Raw genomic sequence first — 21,605 nt, forward strand, 5'->3', positions numbered from 1 at the left:
CGCCTCAGCTTTCCAATGTGCTGGGATTACAGGCATAAGCCACTGCACCCAGCTGACATGAAATATTTTCAAATTCATTTTTGTCTTCTTTAATTTATTGCATTGAAATCTTACATATTTCACTGGTAAGATTTTTTAACTTCTTGGTTAAATTTGTTCTCAGAAAATTATTATTTTAATGCTGTTATTATTATTTTGTGACAGTCTGTTGGGGACCAGCCCTGACACAGACTGTGGGGGTTGCAAAGAATGGTGGAGACAGAGAAATGTGAAAAGACAATTTAAGAGTACATGACCAGGGGGCCAACCCAAGTATGGAGGCTGCAAAGGCCCCAAGCTCTGGAGACCCACATCATTTATGGTGTGCAACGGAAAGCAAAAATACGGTAGGGGTGTGGGCAGAGATAGCTAGGGTGCTTTGGCTTTCCTTTGAGGTGCGTATAATAAATTCTATTCTGTATTTCTTTAGTAAACATCCTAGAGAGGTCATCGATAGAAGCCAGCAAGTCTGTTCGCATTCTGTGATTCCAAGAGGCGTTCCTCCCTTGAGCACCAAGCGTGGTGTTCCATAAGCTCTTTCTTTCTGCACCAAATAAGCAGGCCGTGCCACGACCTTTCTTCCAGCAGAGGCTCACTCTGCCTCTCAGGCTGGAGTGCACTGGCGCGATCTCATTTCACTGCAACCTCTGCCTCCTGGGTTTAAGCAATTCCCCTTCTTCAGCCTCCCGAGCAGCTGAGACTACAGGGGCCTGCCATCACGCCTGGCTACTATTTTTATTTTTGGTAGAGACGGGGTTTCACTATGTTGGCCAAGCTAGTCTCAAACTCCTGACCTCAAATAAGCCCCTTGCCTCAGCCTCCCAAAGTGCTGGGATTACAGGCGTGAGCCACTGCGCTTGGCCTATTTTAATGCTATTATAAACATGATATTTTTTCTTTATTGTATGAGGTAGTTTAAGTGTATGGAACCATAACTTGTATGTTAATTTTATATTTTGTTAAGTTACTGACTGCATGTATTAGTTTAGACAAATTTTAATGTACTTATAAGATCATACGATCCACAAACAGCAACTTTTTACTTAGTTGTCTTCAATTACAACGGCTTTTTTAAAATGTTTTTTTCTACTTCTTGCGCCACACACCTCCAGTGCTACATTAAAATAGAAGCATTGACAGTGGGCACAATATAGTTTTATATTGGTATCTGTGAATTTGAAGGAACTGCAACTCTGTAAGCTTTTATAAACTGGTTTCAGGAGGTAAAGATCTTTTCCTGTTGTGTCCCTAGGGTAATGGGATGCCCTCTGGGTTTGTAGTGGAGGGATTGTGGCTTGGTCACAAGGCTGCTGGTTCTGCACTAGGGTCCACCTTTAGGTGGCTTGTTACAGAGGGCTTGGATGATTGTAATTCCCATTTTATTTTTTGGACAGTTTGAATATCCTTCAGGACTTTTATCTACTGAGCAGACACTAGGGCACGTTTCTGTAGTCGGGTCCATATATAATGGCCCTTGTATCAGGATGTAAATGAGTATGGCTTTCAATGAGTACCAGAGAGGGTTTCCTCAGGTCATTGTGCGGGTTTATATTTAGGCAAAACTGGTCATGAACTGTGGCTCAGAGAGCTGGACTGAGTCATTGAACTGCTTTAGGGACCACAGTGAAAACAAGGTCTGTAGGCCTGCCTGCATGGCTGCAAATAGATATCTTCCTCCAAGTCTCCCGAAGGGCAGGACCTCTCCTAGACTAACTGGGAGAAGGTTGGGATGGTTACAGAGTTAACTTCAGAATTCTCAGTGGGACCAGGTTGGTTGGGCCATTTCTTAATCTGTAAGACCAGGGATTCTGTAGTTTCCCTCCTGAATGAGGACCTGCCCTCTGAAAAGGACCACTCCTCAATGTTGGGCTTCAGCAGAGTTTCACAGCTCCCTCCCTGGGTCTCAAAGCACTCTTAAAGGCATGCACGTTGGAGATGGGGTCTTGCTTATCACCTGGGCTGCTCTTGAAATCCTGGGCTGCAGAAATTCTCCAACCTCACTGTACCATGTAGCTGTCATTACACATGTGAGCCATGATGCCTGACTCTCTCTTAAAGGCATTTTTGTCAGGGATGACTGAAAATTTTTTTTGCTGTGGGGAGAATAATCAAATAGAGCACGTTTTATTTCTTTCTCTTTTTTTCTTTTTTTTTAGACAGGGTCTCTCTCAGTCACCAGACTGGAGTGCAGTGTCACGATCTCTGCTCACTGCAACCTCTGCCTCCCAGGTTCAAGCCATTCTCCTGCCTCAGCCTCCCAAGTACCTGGGACTACGGGTGCATGTCCCCATGCCCAGCTAATTTTTGTATTTTTAGTAGAGACGGGGTTTCACCATGTTGGCCAGGATGGTCTTGATCTCTGGACCTCATGATCCAACTGCTTTGGCTCCCAACGTCCTGGAATTAAAATCATGAGCCACCGCACGTAGAAAACGAGCACCTTTTATTTTTATTTTTATTTTTTTTGAGACAGAGTTTCACTCTTGTTACCCAGGCTGGAGTGCAATGGCGCTATCTCGGCTCACCGCAACCTCCGCCTCCTGGGTTCAGGCAATTCTCCTGCCTCAACCTCCTGAGTACCTGGGATTACAGGCACGCGCCACCATGCCCAACTGATTTTTTGTATTTTTAGTAGAGACGGGGTTTCACCGTGTTGACCAGGATGGTCTCGATCTCTTGACCTCATGATCCACCCGCCTCGGCCTCCCAAAGTGCTGGGATTACAGGCTTGAGCCACCGCGCCCGGCCGCACCTTTTATTTTTTAATGTCACTGATGTTACTCTTTCTATACATTTTTACTCTCTATTTTCCATTTCAAACTTGTCTGTAATAATTAGATTCAGTCATTTAAGACAATATGCTAGAATTTTACATGTTATGCGTGAAGTAAATTAGATAATTGGTAGGCACTTCATATTACTAAAATGGTTACTTATAAATTTAAGTTTGTTGCAGGTAAAAAAGGAATTATAGAATTTTAACCCAGTTTCTTCAGCATATATCTAAATGATAACATATTTCTAAATATTTGTTTTACATGTCAGAGGCTCTAACTCTATTCTGAAAAATACAAGAATTTAGCAATATACTGCTATTCTTTGCCTGTAATATTGGATTACAGCACTTTCATTTTGTGTAAGAACAGCATATATTTAAACCATAAAAATTATCACATTTCTTTTACATGCTTATTTATTAAAAGTTTCTCATTAGAATATTCTGTTTATAATTGTACTGCATGTTTTGTGAAATTTTACTGCCACGCAGTGCATGCCAATTATTTGAAGTACCTGCTTTACATCAGTGTACAAATATTGTAGTTATGTAGACAATTAGACAATTTTTTGAGACGGAGTTTTGCTCTTGCTGACAAGGCTGGAGTGCAGTGGCACCATCTTGGCTCGCTGCAACCTTTGCCTTCTGGTTCAAGTGATTCTTTTGCCTCAGCTTCCCAAGTAGCTGGGATTAGAGACACGTACCACCACACCTGGCTAATTTTGTATTTTTAGTAAAGACAGGGTTTCTCCATGTTGATTAGGCTGGTCTCAAACTCCCAACCTCATGTGATCCACCCACCTTGACCTCTCAAAGTGCTGGGATTACAGGCATGAGCCGCTATGCAGACAGTTCTCTTTTCTTGGTAAATCAGTGTTGCATACCAGATTTTATAAGTAAACATGTCTCTTTTTGTTGTAGTTTCATAATAGTGATTTTTTAATGTAGGTTTCTTAACATCAGCTTATTGTGTTTTTTAGTTTTCCTTATATATAATAATTTTAGCCAATTTGCAATTCTGCGTGTACACTTTAAGTCAATGTGAGGTTTAATTGAGAGATAAATCAGCTATATGTCTGTTACAATCAGATGACTTATGTGGTTATCTATAAATATGACCCCAGTGTTGGTTATGGTTTATCTTGTATATATTCTTTCTTGGCTGATTTTTAGTGGCTATCTTGTCTGCATGTGAGTAGTCATGGGAATATTTTCATCACTTCTTATGTTCACCACGTGTCTAATAATGAATATATATTTTCTTTGAGAGAAACATTTTTGTGATTTGAAGGTAATTTTTTAGAAGATTTGTAATTCTTTTTTTTTTTTTGAAAAATTAATTGTAAAAACACATAACAGGCCAGCACGGTGGCTCATGCCTATAATCCTAGCACTTTGGGAGGCCAGGGCAGGCAGATCACTTGAGGTCAGGAGTTCCAGACCAGTCTGACCAACATTGTGAAACCCTGTCTCTACTAAAAATACAAAAATTATCCAGGCATGGTGACATATGCCTGTAATCCAAGCTACACAGGAGACTGAGGTAGGAGAATCATTTAAACTTCATAGTCAGAGGTTGCAGTGAGCCGAGATCACACCACTGTGGTCCAGCCTGGATGACAAAGCGAGACTGCATCTCTCTCTCTCTCTCTCTCTCTCTCTCTCTCACACACACACACACACACATACACACACACAAAGCAGTAAAAATGCATAACATAAAATTTAGCATCTTAAATCTACTTAGGTGCACATTTCAGGGCCAGACATGGTGGTGGCTCATGTCTATAATCCCAGGATTTTGGGAGGCCAAGACAGGAGGATCATTTGAGCTCAAAACTTTCAGACCAGCCTGGGCAACACGCAGTGATTCTCTCTCTACAAAAAAATTTTAAAATGTCCAGGCAAGGCCGGACGCGGTGGCTCACACCTGTAATCCTAGCACTTTGGGAGGCGGAGGCAGGCAGATCACGAGGTCAAGAGATTGAGACCGTCCTGGCCAACATGGTGAAACCCCGTGTCTACTAAAAAAATACAAAAATTAGCTGGGCGTGGTGGCGTGCACCTGTAGTCCCAGCTACTTGGGAGGCTGAGGCAGAATTGCTTGAACCCGGGAGGTGGAGGTTGCAGTGAGCCAAGATCATGCCACTGCCCTCCAGCCTGGTGCCTGGCGCCAAAGCAAGACTTTGTCTCAAAAAAAAAAAGTCCAGGCATAGTGGTGTGCACATGTGGTCCTAGCTGTTTGGGAGATTGAAGGGAGGATTGTTTGAGTCTAGGAGTTTGAGGCTGAAGTTAGCCATAATTGTGCCACTGTAACTTCAACTTGGTTGACAGAGTGAGACCCTGTCTCAAAAAGAAACTGTACATATCAGACATGCTAAATAATATTCACATTGTTGTATGAAAAACTTGTAGAACTTTTACATCTTGTAGAAACTAAAACCCAGTATACATTTAAATAACAAGAACCCGTTTTACCCTCTCCCCAGCCCATGATAAACACCCTTTCACTTTCTGTTTTATGAGTTTGACTAGTTAAGATATCTCATAAGTGGAATCATATAGCATTCATCATTTTGTTACTGACTTATTTCAGGTGACAATATTTTCAAAGTTTATCTTAAAATGTGACAAAATTTCTTTGATAATAATTATATTTGATAATCTTTGATTTCTGTGATAATTCATTGTATGTATATATTACATTTTTTATGTGTTTATAAATCAAGGGACACCTGGGTTGTTTCTGCCTTTTGTGAATATTGGTATCACAAACATGGATGTTCAAATATGTCTTCTGGGTCATGTGTTGCATATTTTGTATATAGATTCAGAAGTGGGATTGCTGTATTTGATAATTCCATTTTTAATTATTTAAGAAGCGTTTATAACATTTTAAAATAATGGCTGCATCCTTGTTTCCTACCAACAATCAACATAGGTTTTATTTTCATTGCATCATCAATAGAAAGTGTGAGGCTTTTATTTATTTATTTATTTAGGCAGAGTTTCACTGTTATTCATTTACTGAGACAAGTCTTGCTGTTGTCGCCCAGAATGGAGTGCAGTGGTGCAATCTCGGCTCACTGCAGCCTCTGTCTCCTGGACTCGAGCGATTCTCCTGCCTCAGCCTCTGGAGTAGCTGAGATTATAGGGACCCGCCATCACTCCTGGCTAATTTTTGTATTTTCAGTAGAAATGAGGTTTCACAATGTTGTCCAGGCTGGTCTTGAACTCCTGACCTCAGGTAATCCACCTGCCTTGGCCTCCCAAAGTGCCGGGATTGCAGATGTGGGCCACTGCACCTGGCCTCATTTTAATTTTTTTGCGTTTCTCTACAAATCATTAATTTTGCTTTCATTTTCATATCTTTTGTCTCCCATTTGGGTGTGTTGCTCAGGCTGGAGTGCAGTGGCTCTATCTCGGCTCACTGCAACCTTTGCCTCCCAGGTTCAAGTGACTCTCCTGCCTCAGCCTCCCGTGTAGCTGGGGTTACAGATGCATGCCACCACACCTGGCTAATTGTTTTTGCATTTTTAGCAGAGACAGTGTTCACCATGTTGCCCAGGCTGGTCTTGAACTTTTGACCTCAGGTAATCCACTGGCCTTGGCCTTCAAAAGTGCTGGGATTACAGGCATGAGCAACCATGCCCAGCCATTTGGGTATCTTTTTTGATGAAAATTTAGATCAAATATTTTATTTCTAAATCAAGTTATTCAAATTTATTGTTCAGTTTTAAGAGTTGTTTATATATTCTCAATATTAACTAGTATCACATGGGATCTGCAAATATTTACCCATTTCCTAAAAGGCATTTTCACTCTATAATTTTATTTTATTTTTTTGAGATGGAGTTTCGCTCTTGTTATCAGGCTGGAGTGCATAGAACTTTTTTTAGTGGCTAACATTCGCCAACTCACTGAGCAGAATTTTTTTTTTTTTAATGTGCAGAAATTTTGAAGTATAGTGTAATTAAAAGTTTCTGTTCTTTGCTGCATGTGCATTTAATGTCATATCTTAGGAAATGGTGCCAAGACCCATGTCATGTATTTTTTCTAAGAGATTTGCTAGTTATTTATTTATTTTATGTCTAAGCATTTTATTTAAAATATTTTTTGGCCAAGTGCAGTTGCTCATGCCTGTTAACCCAGCACTTTGGGAGGACAAGGTGGGTGGATCACTTGTCAGGAGTTCAAGATCAGCCTGTCCAACATGGTGAGACCCTGTCTCTACAAAGTACAAAAATTAGCTGGGTGTGGTGGTGCATGCCTGTAGTCCCAGCTACTCGGGAGGCTGAGGCAGGAAAATTGTTTGAATCCAGGAGGCAGAAATTGCAGTAAGATGAGATTGTGCCACTGCACTCCAGTCTTGGTGACAGAGTGAGACTCCGTATCAGAAAAGTAAATGGGCTGGGTGCAATGGCTTATGCCTGTAATCCCCGCACTTTGGGAGGACGAGGTGGGCAGATCACGAAATTAGAAGTTCAAGACAACCCTGGCCAACATATAGTGAAACCTGGTCTCTACTAGAAAATAAAAAAATAAGCTGGACATGGTGGCATGGGCCTGTTGTCTGAGCTACTTGGGAAACTGAGGCAGGAGAATCACTTGAACCCAGGAGGCAGTGAGCCGAGATCACACCACTGTACTTCATCCTGGGTGACAGAGCAAGACTCTGTCTCTCAAAATAAATAAATAAATAGACAAATAAAATATTTTTTGTAAATGGTTCAAGGAAATGATTCAATTTTATTTTATCACTGTTGTTACCCAGTTAAAGTATTATTTTTTGAAAAGATCTCTATTGTATGCTCCTGGCAACTTTGTGGAAGATCATTTCATCTTATACAGAAGGCTTCATTTCTGAGCTAGTCTGCCCTTTTGTCTGTTTATCTGCCATTGTGTCAGTATCACACTGTTTTTTAGCTTTTAATTGTTTTAAAATTCAGAAGTATAGACCAGTCACGTTGGCTCATGCCTGTAATCTCAGCACTTTGGGACTGAGACGGACACATTACGAGGTCAAGAGTTAGAGACCAGCCTGGCCAATATGGTGAAACCCTGTCTCTCCTAAAATACAGAAATTAGAGAGCCACAGTGGTGCATGCCCGTAGTCCCAGCTACTCAGGAGGCTGCGGCAGAAGAATTCCTTGAACCCAGAGGCAGAGGTTGCAGTGAGCCGAGATTGCACCACTGCACTGCAGCCTGGCAACGGAGCAAGACTTTATCTCAAAAAAAAAAAAAAAAAAGAAAAAGAAAAGAAATAGTACTATTGGATTTTTAAGGAGTTTATATTGAATTTGTTTACCATTGTAGTTTGTATCGACATCTTAACAAAATTAATTGTATTGACCCTTGGGCAAAAATATGTTGACGCGTGTCTTTTTTTTTTTACTATTTTTTTTTAGAGACAGGGTTTTCCTACATTTTCCATGCTAGTTTTGAACTTCTGAGCTCAAGCAAACTTCCTGCCCGGCCTTCAAAAATGCTAGTATTGGAGTCTTGAGCCACCACACTCAACCCGTGTTTTTAGGTATTCTTGCATTTGCCAGTTTCACTTTTGCTTTTTTTTCTTTCTTTTTTTTTTTTTTCTTTCTTTTGGCACAATCTTGGCTCACTGCAACCTCTGCCTCCTGGGTACAAGCGATTCTTCTGCCTCAGCTTCCCGAGTAGCTGGGATGACAGGTGTGTGCCACCATGCCCAGCTAATATTTGTAATTTTAGTAGAGACAGGGTTTCACCTGTTCACCAGAATGATCTCAATCTCTTGACCTCGTGATCCATCCACCCAGGCCTCCCAAAGTGTTGGTATTACACACACGAGCTACTGCCCGGCCTTTTGCTTTTAATTTATACCTTCATTTGGTTTTGGTCAGAAAACACAATGAATGATTTTGGTCTTCTTAAATTTATTTATTGTCATTTTGAGACAGGATTATATTTGTCACTCAGGCTGGAGCATATTGACATAATTTTGACTCACTGCAACCTCAGCCTCCTTGACTTAAGTAATCTTTTCATATCAGCCTCCTGTGTAGCTGAGACAGCAGACACGCACTACCTTGCCTCACTAACTTCTTGAGTATTTTTAGTGACAGAGTCTCACTGTGTTACTCAGGCTGGTGTCAATTTTCTGATCCCAAGTGATCCTCTCACCTTCATCTTTCAAATTACTGGGATCGTAGGTATCACCACTACACCCAGCTGCTGTTTAATAAGATGTGTTATGTGTCCTAACAGAATACATCAGGTGCAAATAAGAATATTGTGTACTTGCTTTTAACTGAAAAGTTTTGTGTATGTCTGTTAAGCCTAGTTGGTCTATGGTATGGTTTGGATGTCCATGTTTTGCAAACCTCATACTGCAGTGTAATCCTCAATGTCAGATGTGAAACCTGATGGGAGGTGCTTGGGTCATGGGGCAAATTCCTCATGAATGCCTTCGCGCTACGCTTCTGGTCATGAGAAAGTTTTCACTCCATTAATTCAAATGACAGCTGGTTCATTTAAAGAAACTGGCTCCTTCACCTCATACTTGCTGTCTCTTACCGTGTGATATGTTCAGCTACTCCTTGTCTTCCACCATGATTGTTTTCTGAGACCTTCACCAGAAGCAGATGCTGTTACATTCTTCTTGCACAGTCTGCTGAATTGTGAGCCAAATAAAACTTCTTTCTTCATAAATTTTACACTCAGGTATTCCTATATATGCAAAATAGTTAATATGGTCTATAATGTCTGTTTTATATTTTCTTATTGATCTTTTATCGAATTTTCTATATATTATTACAAATAAGGTCTTGATCTCTACAATTATGTTGCTATGTTTTCTTGCTTCACCTTTGCCAAAATTTGTTTTATATAATTTGGAGTCCTCATGTTATATATACATATACATATACGTATACATATACATAGATAATGATATAGATTTCTGGTAAATTGACCCGTTTGACCATTATATAATACTGTGTTTGTCTTATGGTAGTACTTGACATAAAGCATATTATATCCAATATAATTATTACCACCTTACTCAATTGTGCTTACTTTGATTTGCGTGGAATATAAATTTTTTCAATTCTATTCATTTCAGCCTGTTTGACTCAATGCTAAAATGTGTCTCTTATAGACAGCAAAGTGTATGCTTTTTAACTTAAGCCACTAAGGCGTCTTATTTCCTTTTCTTTTTTGTAAATTTATTTATTTTTTGAGATAAAGTCTCTCTGTCAACCAGGCTGGTTTGCAGTGGCGTGATCATGACTCACTGCAGCCTTAACCTCCCAAACTCGGATGATCTCATTTCAGCTTCTTGAATAGCTGGGTTGCAAATATTTGCTACCGCAATCCCGGATAGTTTTTTGTACTTTTTTCTGTAGAGACAGTTTTTTGCCCTGTTGTCTAGGTTGGTCTCAAACTCCTGAGTTTAAAGTGATCAGCTTCCTCAGCCTCCAAAGGTTCTGAGATTACATTTTTTTATTAAGTAGTTTATTTTAAAATGATTGCTTAAAGATACAAAGTTACTATTACCAGTTTCATTGTATTTTATTTTATTTTATCCCAGGATACATGTGCAGGATGTGCAGGTTTGTCACATAAGTAAACATGTGCCATGGTGGTTTCCTGCACCTATTAACCCCTTACCTCCGTGTGAAGCCCTGCATGCATTAGCTATTTATCCTGATGGTCTCTGTCCTCTGAGAAAGGCCACGGTGCGTGTGGTTTCCGTCCATGTGTCCATGTGTTCTTATTTTCAGCTTCCACTTATAAGTGAGAACAGGTGGTGTCCGGGTTTCTGTTTCTGTTTTAGTCTGCTGAAAATAATGGCTTCCAGCTCCATCTCAGTCTTTGCTAAGTACATGATCTTGTTCCTTTTTGTGGCTGCATAGTATCTCATGGTACATATGTAGAACATTTTTGTTATCCAGTCTATCATAGATGGGCATTTGGGTTGATTCCATGTCTTCGCTATTATGAATTGTGATGCAGAGAAGATACACATCCGTGTATCTTTATACTACAGCAATTTACATTCCTTTGGTATATACCTAGTAATGGGATTGCTGGGTTTTGTTTTTTTTTTTTTTTTTTTTTTTTTGAGACGGAGTTTTGCTGTTGTTGCCCAGGCTGGAGTGCAATGGCACGATCTCAGCTCACCGCAACCTCCACCTCCTGGGTTCAAGCAATTCTCCGGCCTCAGCCTCCCGAGTAGCTGGGACTACAGGCATGCACCATCATGCCCAGCTAATTTTTGTATTTTTAGTAGAGACGAGGTTTCACCTTGTTGACTAGGATGGTCTCGATCTCTTGACCTCGTGATCCACCTGCCTCGGCCTCCCAAAGTGCTGGGATTACAGGCTTGAGCCACCACGCCCGGCCTTGCTGTTTTCAATAGTATATCTGGTTCTAGGTCTTGGAGGAATCGCCATACTGGCTTTCACAGTGTTTGAACTAATTTACATTCTCATCAAAAGTGTAAAAGCATTTCTATTTGCCATAGCCTCACCAAAATCTGTTGTTTCTTGCTGTCTTAATAATTACCATTCTGGGCCGGGCGCGGTGGCTCACGCCTGTAATCCCAGCACTTTGGGAGGCCGAGGCGAGTGGATCACGAGGTCAAGAGATCAAGACCATCGTGGTCAACATGGTGAAACCCCGTCTCTACTAAAAATACAAAACATTAGCTGGGCATGGTGGCACGTGCCTGTAGTCCCAGCTACTCAGGAGGCTGAGGCAGGAGAATTGCCTGAACCCAGGAGGCGGAGGCTGCGGTGAGCCGAAATCACGCCATTGCACTCCAGCCTTGGTAACGAGAGCAAAACTCCGTCTCAAAAAAAAAAAAAAAATTTACCATTCTGACTGGCATGAGATGGTATCTCATTGTGGTTTCGATTTGCATTTCTTTAATGACCACTGATGTTGAGCCTTTTTTCATGTTTGTTGAAACATAAATGTCTTCTTTTGAGAAATTTATTCTTGTTCTTTGCTCACTTTTTAATGGGGTTAATTCTTGTAAATTTAAGTTATTTGTAGACTCTGGATATTAACCTTTGTCAGATGGACAGATTGCTAAGATGTTCTTCCATTCTGTAGAGTGTCTGTTTACTCTGATAATTTCTTTTGCTGTGCAGAAGCTCTTTAGTTTAATTAGATCCCATATGTCAATGTTTGCTTTTGTTGCAATTGTTTTTGACATTTTCATCAAGAAATCTTTGCCTATGCCTATGTCCTGAATGGTACTGCCTAGATTTTCTTCTAGGGTTCTTGTAGTTTTGGGTTTCACATTTAAGTCTTTAATTCATCTTTAGCTAATTTTTGTTTAAGTGGAAGAAAGGGGGTCTAGTTTCAGTTTTCTACATATGACTAGCCACTTCTCCCAGCACCATTCGTTAAAAGGGAATCCTTTTCCCATTGCTTGTTTTTGTCAGGTTTTTCAAAGATCAGATGGTTGTAGATATGCAGTCTTATTTCTGAGTTCTCTATTCTGTTCAGTTGGTCTATGTCTGTTTTTATAACAGTTCCAGGCAGCTTCGGTTACTACAGCCTTGTAGTATACTTTCAAGTTGCATATCATGATGCCTTCAGCTTTGTTCTTTTTGATTAGGATTCTCTTGGCTATATGGGGTCTTTTGGGGTTTCATGTGAATTTTAAAATAGTTTTTTTCTAATTCTTTGAAGAATGGTAATGATAGTTTAGTCAGAATAGCATTGAACTTATAAATTATTTCGAGCAGTATGACCATTTTTACAATATTGATTCTTTTTTGTGTCCTGATTTTCTTGTGCAGTGGTTTGTAGTTCTTGAAGAGGTCCTTCACTTCCCTTGTTAGCTGTACTCCTCGGTGCTTTATTCTCTTAGAAGCAATTGTGAATGGGAGTTTATTCCTGATTTGGCTCTCTGCTTGTTTATTGCTGGTATATTGCAATGGTTGTAATTTTTGCACATTGATTTTATTAGATGAAGAAGTAGAAGGGTTTGGGCTGAGTCAGTGGGGCTAGATCTAGGATCATGTCCTCTGCAAACAGAGACACTTTGAATTCCTATTTGAATACCGCTTATTTATTTCTTGTGCCTGATTTCCCTGCCAGAACTTCCAATACTTTGTTAAACAGGAGTGGTGAGAGGGCATCCTTCTCTGGTGCCAGTTTTCAAAGGGAATTCTTCCAGCTTTTGCCCTTTTAGTATGATATTGGCTGTGGGTTTGTCATAGATAGTTCTTATTATTTTGAGGTATGTTCCATGAATACCTAGTTTATTGAGAGCTTTTAACACGAAATTATGTTGAATTTGATCAAAGGCCTTTTCTGCATATATTGAGATAATCATGTGGTTTTTGTCTTTAGATCTGTTTATGTGATTAATTATATTTATCAAATTTTATATGTTGAACCAGCCTTGCATCCCAGGAATAAAGCTGAGTTGATTGTGTGGATAAGCTTTTTGACGTGCTGCTGGATTCAGTTTGCCAGTGTTTTACCAAGAATTTTTGCATTGATGTTCATCAGGGATATTGGCTTGAAGTTTTTGTGTGTGTGTTTTGTTTGTTTTTCATTTTATCTCTGCCAGGTCCTGATATCAGGATGATGCTGGCCTCCTAAAATGAGTTAAAAAGAAGCCACTCCTTTTCTATCATATGGAATCGTTTCAGAAGAAATGATAACAGATCCTTTTTATACCTCTGGTAGAATTCAGCTGTAAATTTATCTGATCCTGAAATTTTTTTGTTGTTGGTAAGCTATTTGTTAGTGCCTCAATTTCAGAACTTGTTATTCATCTATTCAGGGATTCAACTTCTTCCTGGTTCAGTCTTCAAAGGATGGATATGTCCAGGAATTTTCCATTTCCTCTAGGTTTTCCAGTTTGTATGCACAGAGGTGTTTACAGTATTTTCTGCAGGTTGTTTTTATTTCTATGGTGTCAGTGGTGATATCCCCTTTATCAATTTTTATTGTCTGTTGCATTCTTCATTTTTTAATTAGTCTAGTTAGCAGTCTATTAATTTTGTAAAAACCCAACAGTTCCTGGATTCATTGATTTTTTTTTTTTTTTTTTTTAAGGATTTTTTCTCTGTGTGTTCTTCACTTCCACTCTGAATCTGGTTATTTCTTGTCTTCTGCTAGCTTTAAGGTTTGTTTGCTCTTGGTTTTCTCATACTTTTAGTTATGATGTTATGGTTTCCATTTGAGATATTTCTAGTTTTATACTTTTTTTTGTTTGAGACAGAGTCTTGCTCTGTCACCCAGGCTGGAGTACAGTGGCGTCATCTCGGCCCACTGCAACCTCTGCATCCCAGGTTCAAGTGATTCTCCTGCCTCAGCCATCCAAGTAGCTGGAATTGATTACAGGTGACCACCACCATACTCAGCTAATTTTTGTATTTTTTTTAGTAGAGACTGGTTTCCCCATATTGGCCAGGCTGGTCTTGAACTCCTGACCTCAGGTGATCCACCCACCTCAGCCTCTGACAAGTGCTGGGGTTACAAGCATGAGCCACTATGCCTGGCTCTTTCTAGCTTTTTGATGTGGGTATTTAGTGCTATAAATTTTCTCCTTAACACTGCTTTAGCTGTGTTCCAGAGATTCTGTACCTTGTCTCTTCATTCTCATTGGTTGCAAAGAATTTCTTGATTTATAATTGTTTTTCCTTTGAGACGGAGTTCTCTTGTCACCCAGGCTGGAGTGCAGTGGTGTAATCTCAGCTCACTGCAACCTCTGCCTCCCAGATTGAAATGATTCTCCAGCCTCAACCTCCCAAGTAGCTGTGGTTACAGGCACCCACCACCATGCCTGGCTAATATTTTGTATTTTTAGTAGAGATGGTATTTTGCCATGGTGACCAGGCTTGTTTGAACTCCTGACCTCAGGTGATCTGCCTGCTTCGGCCTCCCAAAGTGTTGGAATTACAGGTGTGAGCCACTGTGTCCAGCCAAAGCCTACAGCACCTTGTATTCCCAGGTGGTCTCTTATCCAAGTTTCAGCAAGTCTCGATCCTACTTAGCTTCTGAGATCAAGCATGGTCAGAAGGGTGTGGCCGCAGATACTGGCCTCTGATTTAATTGTATTATTTGGCTAGAAGTCAAATTCAGGGGCAGGTTGCTCAATTTCCATATAGTTGTATGGTTTTGAGTGAATTTCTTACTCTTGATTTTTTTTTTTTTTTTTTTTTTTTTGGTTGAGATGGGAGTCTTACTCTGCCACCCAGGCTGGAGGACAGTAGCATGATCTTGGCCCACTGCTACTTCTGCCTCCTGGCTTCAAGTGATTCTTGTACCTCAGTCTTCTGAGTAGGTAGGACTACAGGCATGTGCCATCCTGCTCAGCTAATTTTTTGTATTTTTGGCAGACATGGGGCTTCACCATGTTGGCCAGGCTGATCCCAACCTCCTGATCTCACCCGATCCACAACCTTCGGCCTCTTTAAAGTGCTGGGATTACAGGTATGAGCCATCACACGTGGTGAGTGTCTTACTCTTGAGTTTTAATTTGATTTCACTATAGTCTGAGAGACTATTTGTTATGATTTCAATTCTTTTGCATTTGTGAGAAGTGTTTTACTTCCAATTATGTCATCAATTTTAGAGTAAGTGCCATGTGGAACTTAGAAGAATGTGTATTGTGGTGTTTGTGGCTGTAGAGTTCTGTAGCTATCTGTCAGGTCCACTTGACCCACAGCTGAGTTCAAGTTCTGAATATTCTTGTTACTTTCTGTCTCATTGATCTCTTTAATATTAACAATGAGGTGTTAAAGTCGCTCACTATTATTATGTGGAAGTCTAAGTCTTTTTGTAGGTCTCTAAGAATGTGTTTCATGAATCTGGGTGCTCCTTGCTCTTTAAAGTTTGTTTTGTCAGAAACTATGATTGCAACCCTTTTTTCTGCTTCTATTTCCTTTGTAAATTTTCCTCCATGTTTTTACTTTGAGCCTACTTTTCTTTTCAGTCAAATGGGTCTCTTGAATACAGCACACAAATGGGTCATGACTCTTTATGCAGTGTGCCCTTCTGTGTCTTTCAATTGAGGCATTTAGCCTATTATAATTAAGGCTAATATTGTTATGTGTGATTTTGAGTCTGTCCAAGGGATGCTAGCTGCTTATTTTACATAATTGTTGATGTGGTTGTTTTATACCATCATGGATCTTTGTACGTCAGTGTGTTTTTTGTACCAGCAATGGCTGGTAATGGTTTTTTCTTCCCATATTTAGTGCTTCTTTCAGGAGCCCTAGCAAGGCATGCCTGGTGGTAATGTATTCTTTCAGCATTTGCTTGTCTAAAAAGAATTTTATTTTTCTTCACTTATGAAGACTTAGAAATCTTTTATTTGCTTCTTGTATCTTTGTTCCTCATTTTCTATTTTTCTGTGTTTGTGTCTTTTTTATACTTATCTTGATATGCTTTTAGTTCTTTATCTGCATAGATATATATTCGTGATGATACCTGGGGGATTACATAAAACCTCTAAAAGAGACAACAATGTATTTTAATCTGGTAAAAAATGAACTTCAGGCCGGGCGCGGTGGCTCACGCCTGTAATCCCAGCACTTTGGGAGGCCGAGGCGGGTGGATCACGAGGTCAAGAGATCGAGACCATCCTGGTCAACATGGTGAAACCCCGTCTCTACTAAAACTACAAAAAAATTAGCTGGGCATGGTGGTGCGTGCCAGTAATCCCAGCTACTCAGGAGGCTGAGGCAGGAGAATTGCCTGAACCCAGGAGGCGGAGGTTGTGGTGAGCCGAGATTGCGCCATTGCACTCCAGCCTGGGTAACAAGCGCGAAACTCCGTCGCCAAAAAAAAAAAAAAAAAATGAACTTCAGTTGCATTCAAAAATTTTTTCTCCTAATTATGTATGTCATATATTCACTAACAAATACTTATAATGATTTCTATGCTTTTACTTTTCAAATTTTAGAGGATTTTTTTTTTTTTTGAGACAATCCCACTCTGTTGCCTAGGCTGGAGTGCAATGGCATAATCTCAACTCACTACAATCTCTGACTCCCGGGTTCACGCAATACCTTTCAAATTTTAGAAATGTTTTTTGCATCGTTATTACAATGCTAAGAAGTTTTATTTTTGTGTATGTGCATTTCTTTCCCAGATAATAATGTATTTTGTATAATTATATGTTATTTGTTGAATCATGATATTTTCAGTAGAAGCAGCTGTTTTAAGCACCTTTTATATTTAGAGCATATCAAGTGCCATTAGACTTTTTCAGAATTTGGTTATTTTTGAAGGTTTTTTTCTTTTTGTTTGGCAGGACAGATATGCCGGTAGTAGTATTCTCATTTGATAGCTCTTTTTTTTTTTTTTTTTTTTTTTTTAAGGACTTTGATTATATCACACAATTTCCTTCTGACCTGCAAAGTTTTTGTTGACAGTTCATAAGCTATCTCATAAGACTGTGCTTGTAAATGACACATTTTTATCTTGCATCTCCATCATCATCTTGTCTGTGACTTTTGAAATTGTGTTTACATATGTGTTTGTTATAAATATCTTTGTGTGTGCTCATAGTTTGTTGAGCTTCTTCATTTTGACATCATTTTTTCTTTCAGAATTTTTTAGTTATATATATATATTTTTTTAACCTTTACAATTTCTTTTTGGATATTTTAAAAATTTTGTTCTTGGCCGGGCGCGGTGGCTCAAGCCTGTAATCCCAGCACTTTGGGAGGCCGAGGCGGGTGGATCACGAGGTCAAGAGATCAAGACCATCCTGGTCAACATGGTGAAACCCCGTCTCTACTAAAACTACAAAAAATTAGCTGGGCATGGTCCCAGCTACTCAGGAGGCTGAGGCAGGAGAATTGCCTGAACCCGGGAGGCGGAGGTTGTAGTGAGCCGAGATCGCGCCATTGCACTCCAGCCTGGGCAACAAGAGCGAAACTCCGTCTCAAAAAAAAAAAAAAAAAAAAAAAAATTGTTCTTATCCTCATTTTCTATTTTTTTATTTTAAAATTTTTAAATTCATTAAATTTTCCTGAACTTTGACCCGTGACCTATTTTTTATAGTACTCTGTGTTCCTATTTTACTCATTGAATATTCAATATATTTTCAATTGTTAAAATTAATGTATACATGTTTTTTATGGTTTCTTTCTGAAAATTTTATAATATTTTTGATGGAACAATTTTGCCCTATTTTGTATTCATTGTAATCTATGATTAAGATTTTGACATTAAAGAACGCTACCTGTCACAACCTTTATAATGTAGCTTTGTCCTGGTATAGTCTGAAAAGTTATCTTGGACAGAGATCCTGGGAGACTCTCAAACATGTTCTTTGAATGTATCTGGTCTAAAATTTTGTGCATATTTTTCAGTTAAAAGAGTTGATTTCTGGTTCATCAGTAATCATCTGCGATATCTGTTTTCTGTCTGTTGTATTGCAGTCTCTCTGCTGTTGTAACATTTACCTTTGGTCTCAGATTCAAACTGTCATTCCAAAATACACCATCGTTTCTTTCAGCACTTTATGTTATGGGAGACTAGTTTCTGGAACAGCCCCTAGAAGCAAGTAATACAGATGTATGTGTCAGTATTTTACTTGTACATTAAAAAAGAAACCAAAAGTTAGGAATTTACTTTGAAAAGGCACTGTGTTAGATTGGTGAGCAGGAAGAACTGTGTTGGGTAAATATAACAGACTTTTCATTTTCTTCTGTGTCTTTGCATTGTACCCACCTGGGGAACTTTACACACTTATAAGTTTTTCTCAAATGTATTTTGGTCAGTATATTTTTATTACATTTGTATGTCTATGAAGGATTTAGGGCCTGTGGTATTTTATTATGGCATCTTGCTTATTTAATTTGTATAATATAGGTTATATTTGTAGAGTTTAAGTCTAGTAAGTTGAATAATTTTTTTAAAATTTATTTATTTTAGCTACATGTTCCTATTTTGTCAAAGACCTTTGGCCAGAGCAAGACATAAAAGATTCTTTTCAACAAGTGATTCTGAGAAGATATGGAAAATGTGGACCTGAGAATTTACAGTTAAGAAAAGGCTCTGCAAGTGTGGATGAGTGTAAGGTGCACAAAGAAGGTTATAATGAACTAAACCAGTGTTTGACAGCTACCCAGAGTGAAATAGTTCAATGCGATAAATATATGAAAGTCTTTCTTAAATGTTTAAATTCAAACGGACATAAGACAAGACGTACTGGAAAGAAAACTTTCAAATGTAAAAAATGTGACAAATCATTTTGCATGCATTTATACCTAAGTCAAAATAAAAGAATTCATATTAGAGATAATTCTTATCAATGTGAAGAATGTGGCAAAGTCTTTAAACGGTCCTCACACCTTTCTAGACACACAAGAATCCATACTGGAGAGAAACCTTTCAAATGTGAAGAATGTAGCAAAGTCTTTATGCGGTTCTCAGCCCTTTCTACACACAAGAGAATCCACACTGGAGAGAAACCTTTCAAATGTGAAGAATGTGGCAAAGCTTTTAAGCACTCCTCAACCCTTACTACACATAAGATGATTCATACTGGAGAGAAACCCTACAGATGTGAAGAATGTGGCAAAGCCTTCAACACATCCTCACACCTTATTGCACATAAGATAATTCATACTGGAGAGAAACCCTACAAATGTGAAGAATGTGGCAAAGCTTTTAACCATTCTTCATCTCTTACTACACATAAGTTCATTCATGCCGGAGAGAAACCCTACAAATGTGAAGAATGTGACAAAGCTTTTTATCGATTCTCATTCCTTACCAAACATAAGATAATTCATACTGGAGAGAAATTCTACAAATGTGAAGAATGTGGCAAAGGCTTTTACTGGTTTTCAACCCTTACTAAACATAAGAGAATTCATACTGGAGAGAAACCCTACAAATGTGAAGAATGTGGCAAGGCCTTTAATGTGTCTTCAAACCTTACTACACATAAGATGATTCATACTGGAAAGAAACCCTACAAATGTGAAGAATGTGGCAAAGCCTTTAACTACTCCTCAAAACTTACCAAACATAAGATAATTCATACTGGAGAGAAACCTTACAAATGTGAAGAATGTGGCAAAGCTTTTAACCAATCCTCAAACCTTACTACACATAAGATAATTCATACTGGAGAGAAGTCTTACAAATGTGAAGAATGTGGCAAAGCTTTTACCCATTCCTCACACCTTACTTCACACAGGAGAATTCACACTGGAGAGAAACCCTACAAATGTGAAGAATGTGGCAAAGCTTTTAACCAATCCTCAAATCTTAGTAAACATAAGATAATTCATATTGGATAGAAGTCTTACAAATCTGAAGAATGTGATAAAGCCTTTAACCAAACCTCAACTCTTACTAAACATAGGAAAAATTATCCTTGAAGGAAACCCTACAACTGTGAAGAATGTGGAAATTCTCTCAACCAGTGCTCATAACTTACTAAACAAAATAACTCGTAGCAGAGAGAAACTCTACAAATGTAAGAATGTCCTCAACTCTTAAAAAGCATTAAAAAAAAAAATTCTGTAGGCCGGGCGCGGTGGCTCAAGCCTGTAATCCCAGCACTTTGGGAGGCCGAGGCGGGTGGATCACGAGGTTAAGAGATCGAGACCATCCTGGTCAACATGGTGAAACCTCGTCTCTACTAAAAATACAAAAAATTAGCTGGGCATGGTGGCGCGTGCCTGTAATCCCAGCTACTCAGGAGGCTGAGGCAGGAGAATTGCCTGAACCCAGGAGACGGAGGTTGCGGTGAGCCGAGATCGCGCCATTGCACTCCAGCCTGGGTAACAAGAGCGAAACTCCGTCTCAAAAAAAAAAAAAAAAAAAAATTCTGTATAGAAATCCTATGAGTGTGAAAAACATGGCAAAGCCTTTAAGAACACATAACAGCTGCTATGCTCCAGGGGAGGGGTCCCCATGCCAATGTGCAACTAGATTTTGATCCCCAGGCCTATGCCCAAGTGTCTGTATGCTCTCAGGGCTTGGGACCAGATTCCCAAAAGCAGAGTTTAATAGGGATCTTTTATAAATGTTCAACAAGGGCCTCAGGAGCCATTTGTTGAGTTTATCAATTGGTTAACCCAGGCAATTAGAGATAAATTTGTCACACCCAGGCAGCTATCTTTTTGTTGCAATTGACTTTGGAAATGCTTACGTGGATTGCCAGCAAGCAATGCAGGCAATCAGAGGAAAGGCAGTTACAGTTGGGGAACTTACATGAGCATGTCAGCTGGTCGGAACTGAGACACACAAAGCCAAAATCTTGGCTATGGCATTAGGCCTCCTAAAGTGAAAAGGGAGAGAAATCAAAATGATTTCTCTGTGGAAAGCCAGAGCATATGAAAAGGAAATTCCCCCATAGTAGAGACCAAGGTAACTCAGGGAAAGAACCCCCTTCTATATGTCACTAAAGTAAGGGGAAACAGTGGGCAAATCAATGCAGGTCAAAATTTGACAAAAATGGAAACCACGTAAGTAACCAGGTGGGAACCTTCATGAGGGACCATCCCTGGGCCCCACTTCAAACTGGGGCAATGCCAGCAGCTTTCCTTGGTTAGATGGAAACTCCACAGTCCTCTCTGAGGGCAGTCACCACGGGGAGTGCAGGACTGGACTTACTCTGCCCCAACAAATAAGTGCTAAAAGAAGATGACCCTAAAAGGGTTGCAACTGGGATGTGGGGCCCGTTGCCTCTGGGGACAGTGGGAGCAGTCCTATGGTGGTCAAGCCTATCCAGTAAAGAATTGAATGTGCTCACTGGAGAACTGATAGTGATTACCGAGGTGAGATATTGGTTATAATGGAATGTAAAGGTCTG

General features: G+C 39.6%; 2 protein-coding genes and 2 long non-coding RNA genes across 5 annotated transcripts in view; 2 read left to right on the forward strand and 2 right to left on the reverse strand.

Annotated features, from left to right (window-relative positions):
* Positions 1-2,142, reverse strand: part of LOC116543894 — a 67,036-nt gene extending 64,894 nt beyond the window's left edge. The window contains exon 1 of the long non-coding RNA XR_004265750.1: positions 1,474-2,142. This is a non-coding gene — a long non-coding RNA (uncharacterized LOC116543894). The remainder of the gene's footprint in view (positions 1-1,473) is intronic.
* The window catches only part of LOC116543871 (zinc finger protein 430-like), a 50,105-nt gene extending 29,807 nt beyond the window's left edge, over positions 1-20,298 (forward strand). For both annotated transcript variants that reach the window (XM_032269832.1, XM_032269833.1), the window contains exon 4: positions 18,710-20,298. In XM_032269832.1, the coding sequence (XP_032125723.1) occupies positions 18,710-20,085 (1,376 nt within the window). In that variant the 3' untranslated portion in view covers positions 20,086-20,298. The remainder of the gene's footprint in view (positions 1-18,709) is intronic.
* LOC116543885 overlaps positions 1-21,605 on the reverse strand; it is a 373,403-nt gene that overhangs the window by 261,035 nt on the left and 90,763 nt on the right. The gene's annotated exons all lie outside the window — the stretch shown is intronic.
* LOC116543866 (zinc finger protein 429-like) overlaps positions 1-21,605 on the forward strand; it is a 785,602-nt gene that overhangs the window by 105,306 nt on the left and 658,691 nt on the right. The gene's annotated exons all lie outside the window — the stretch shown is intronic.

The sequence above is a fragment of the Sapajus apella genome, unplaced genomic scaffold (genome assembly GCF_009761245.1).
Source record: "Sapajus apella isolate SASKATOON/1434 unplaced genomic scaffold, GSC_monkey_1.0 scaffold199, whole genome shotgun sequence".
Taxonomy (NCBI): Eukaryota; Metazoa; Chordata; class Mammalia; order Primates; family Cebidae; genus Sapajus; species Sapajus apella.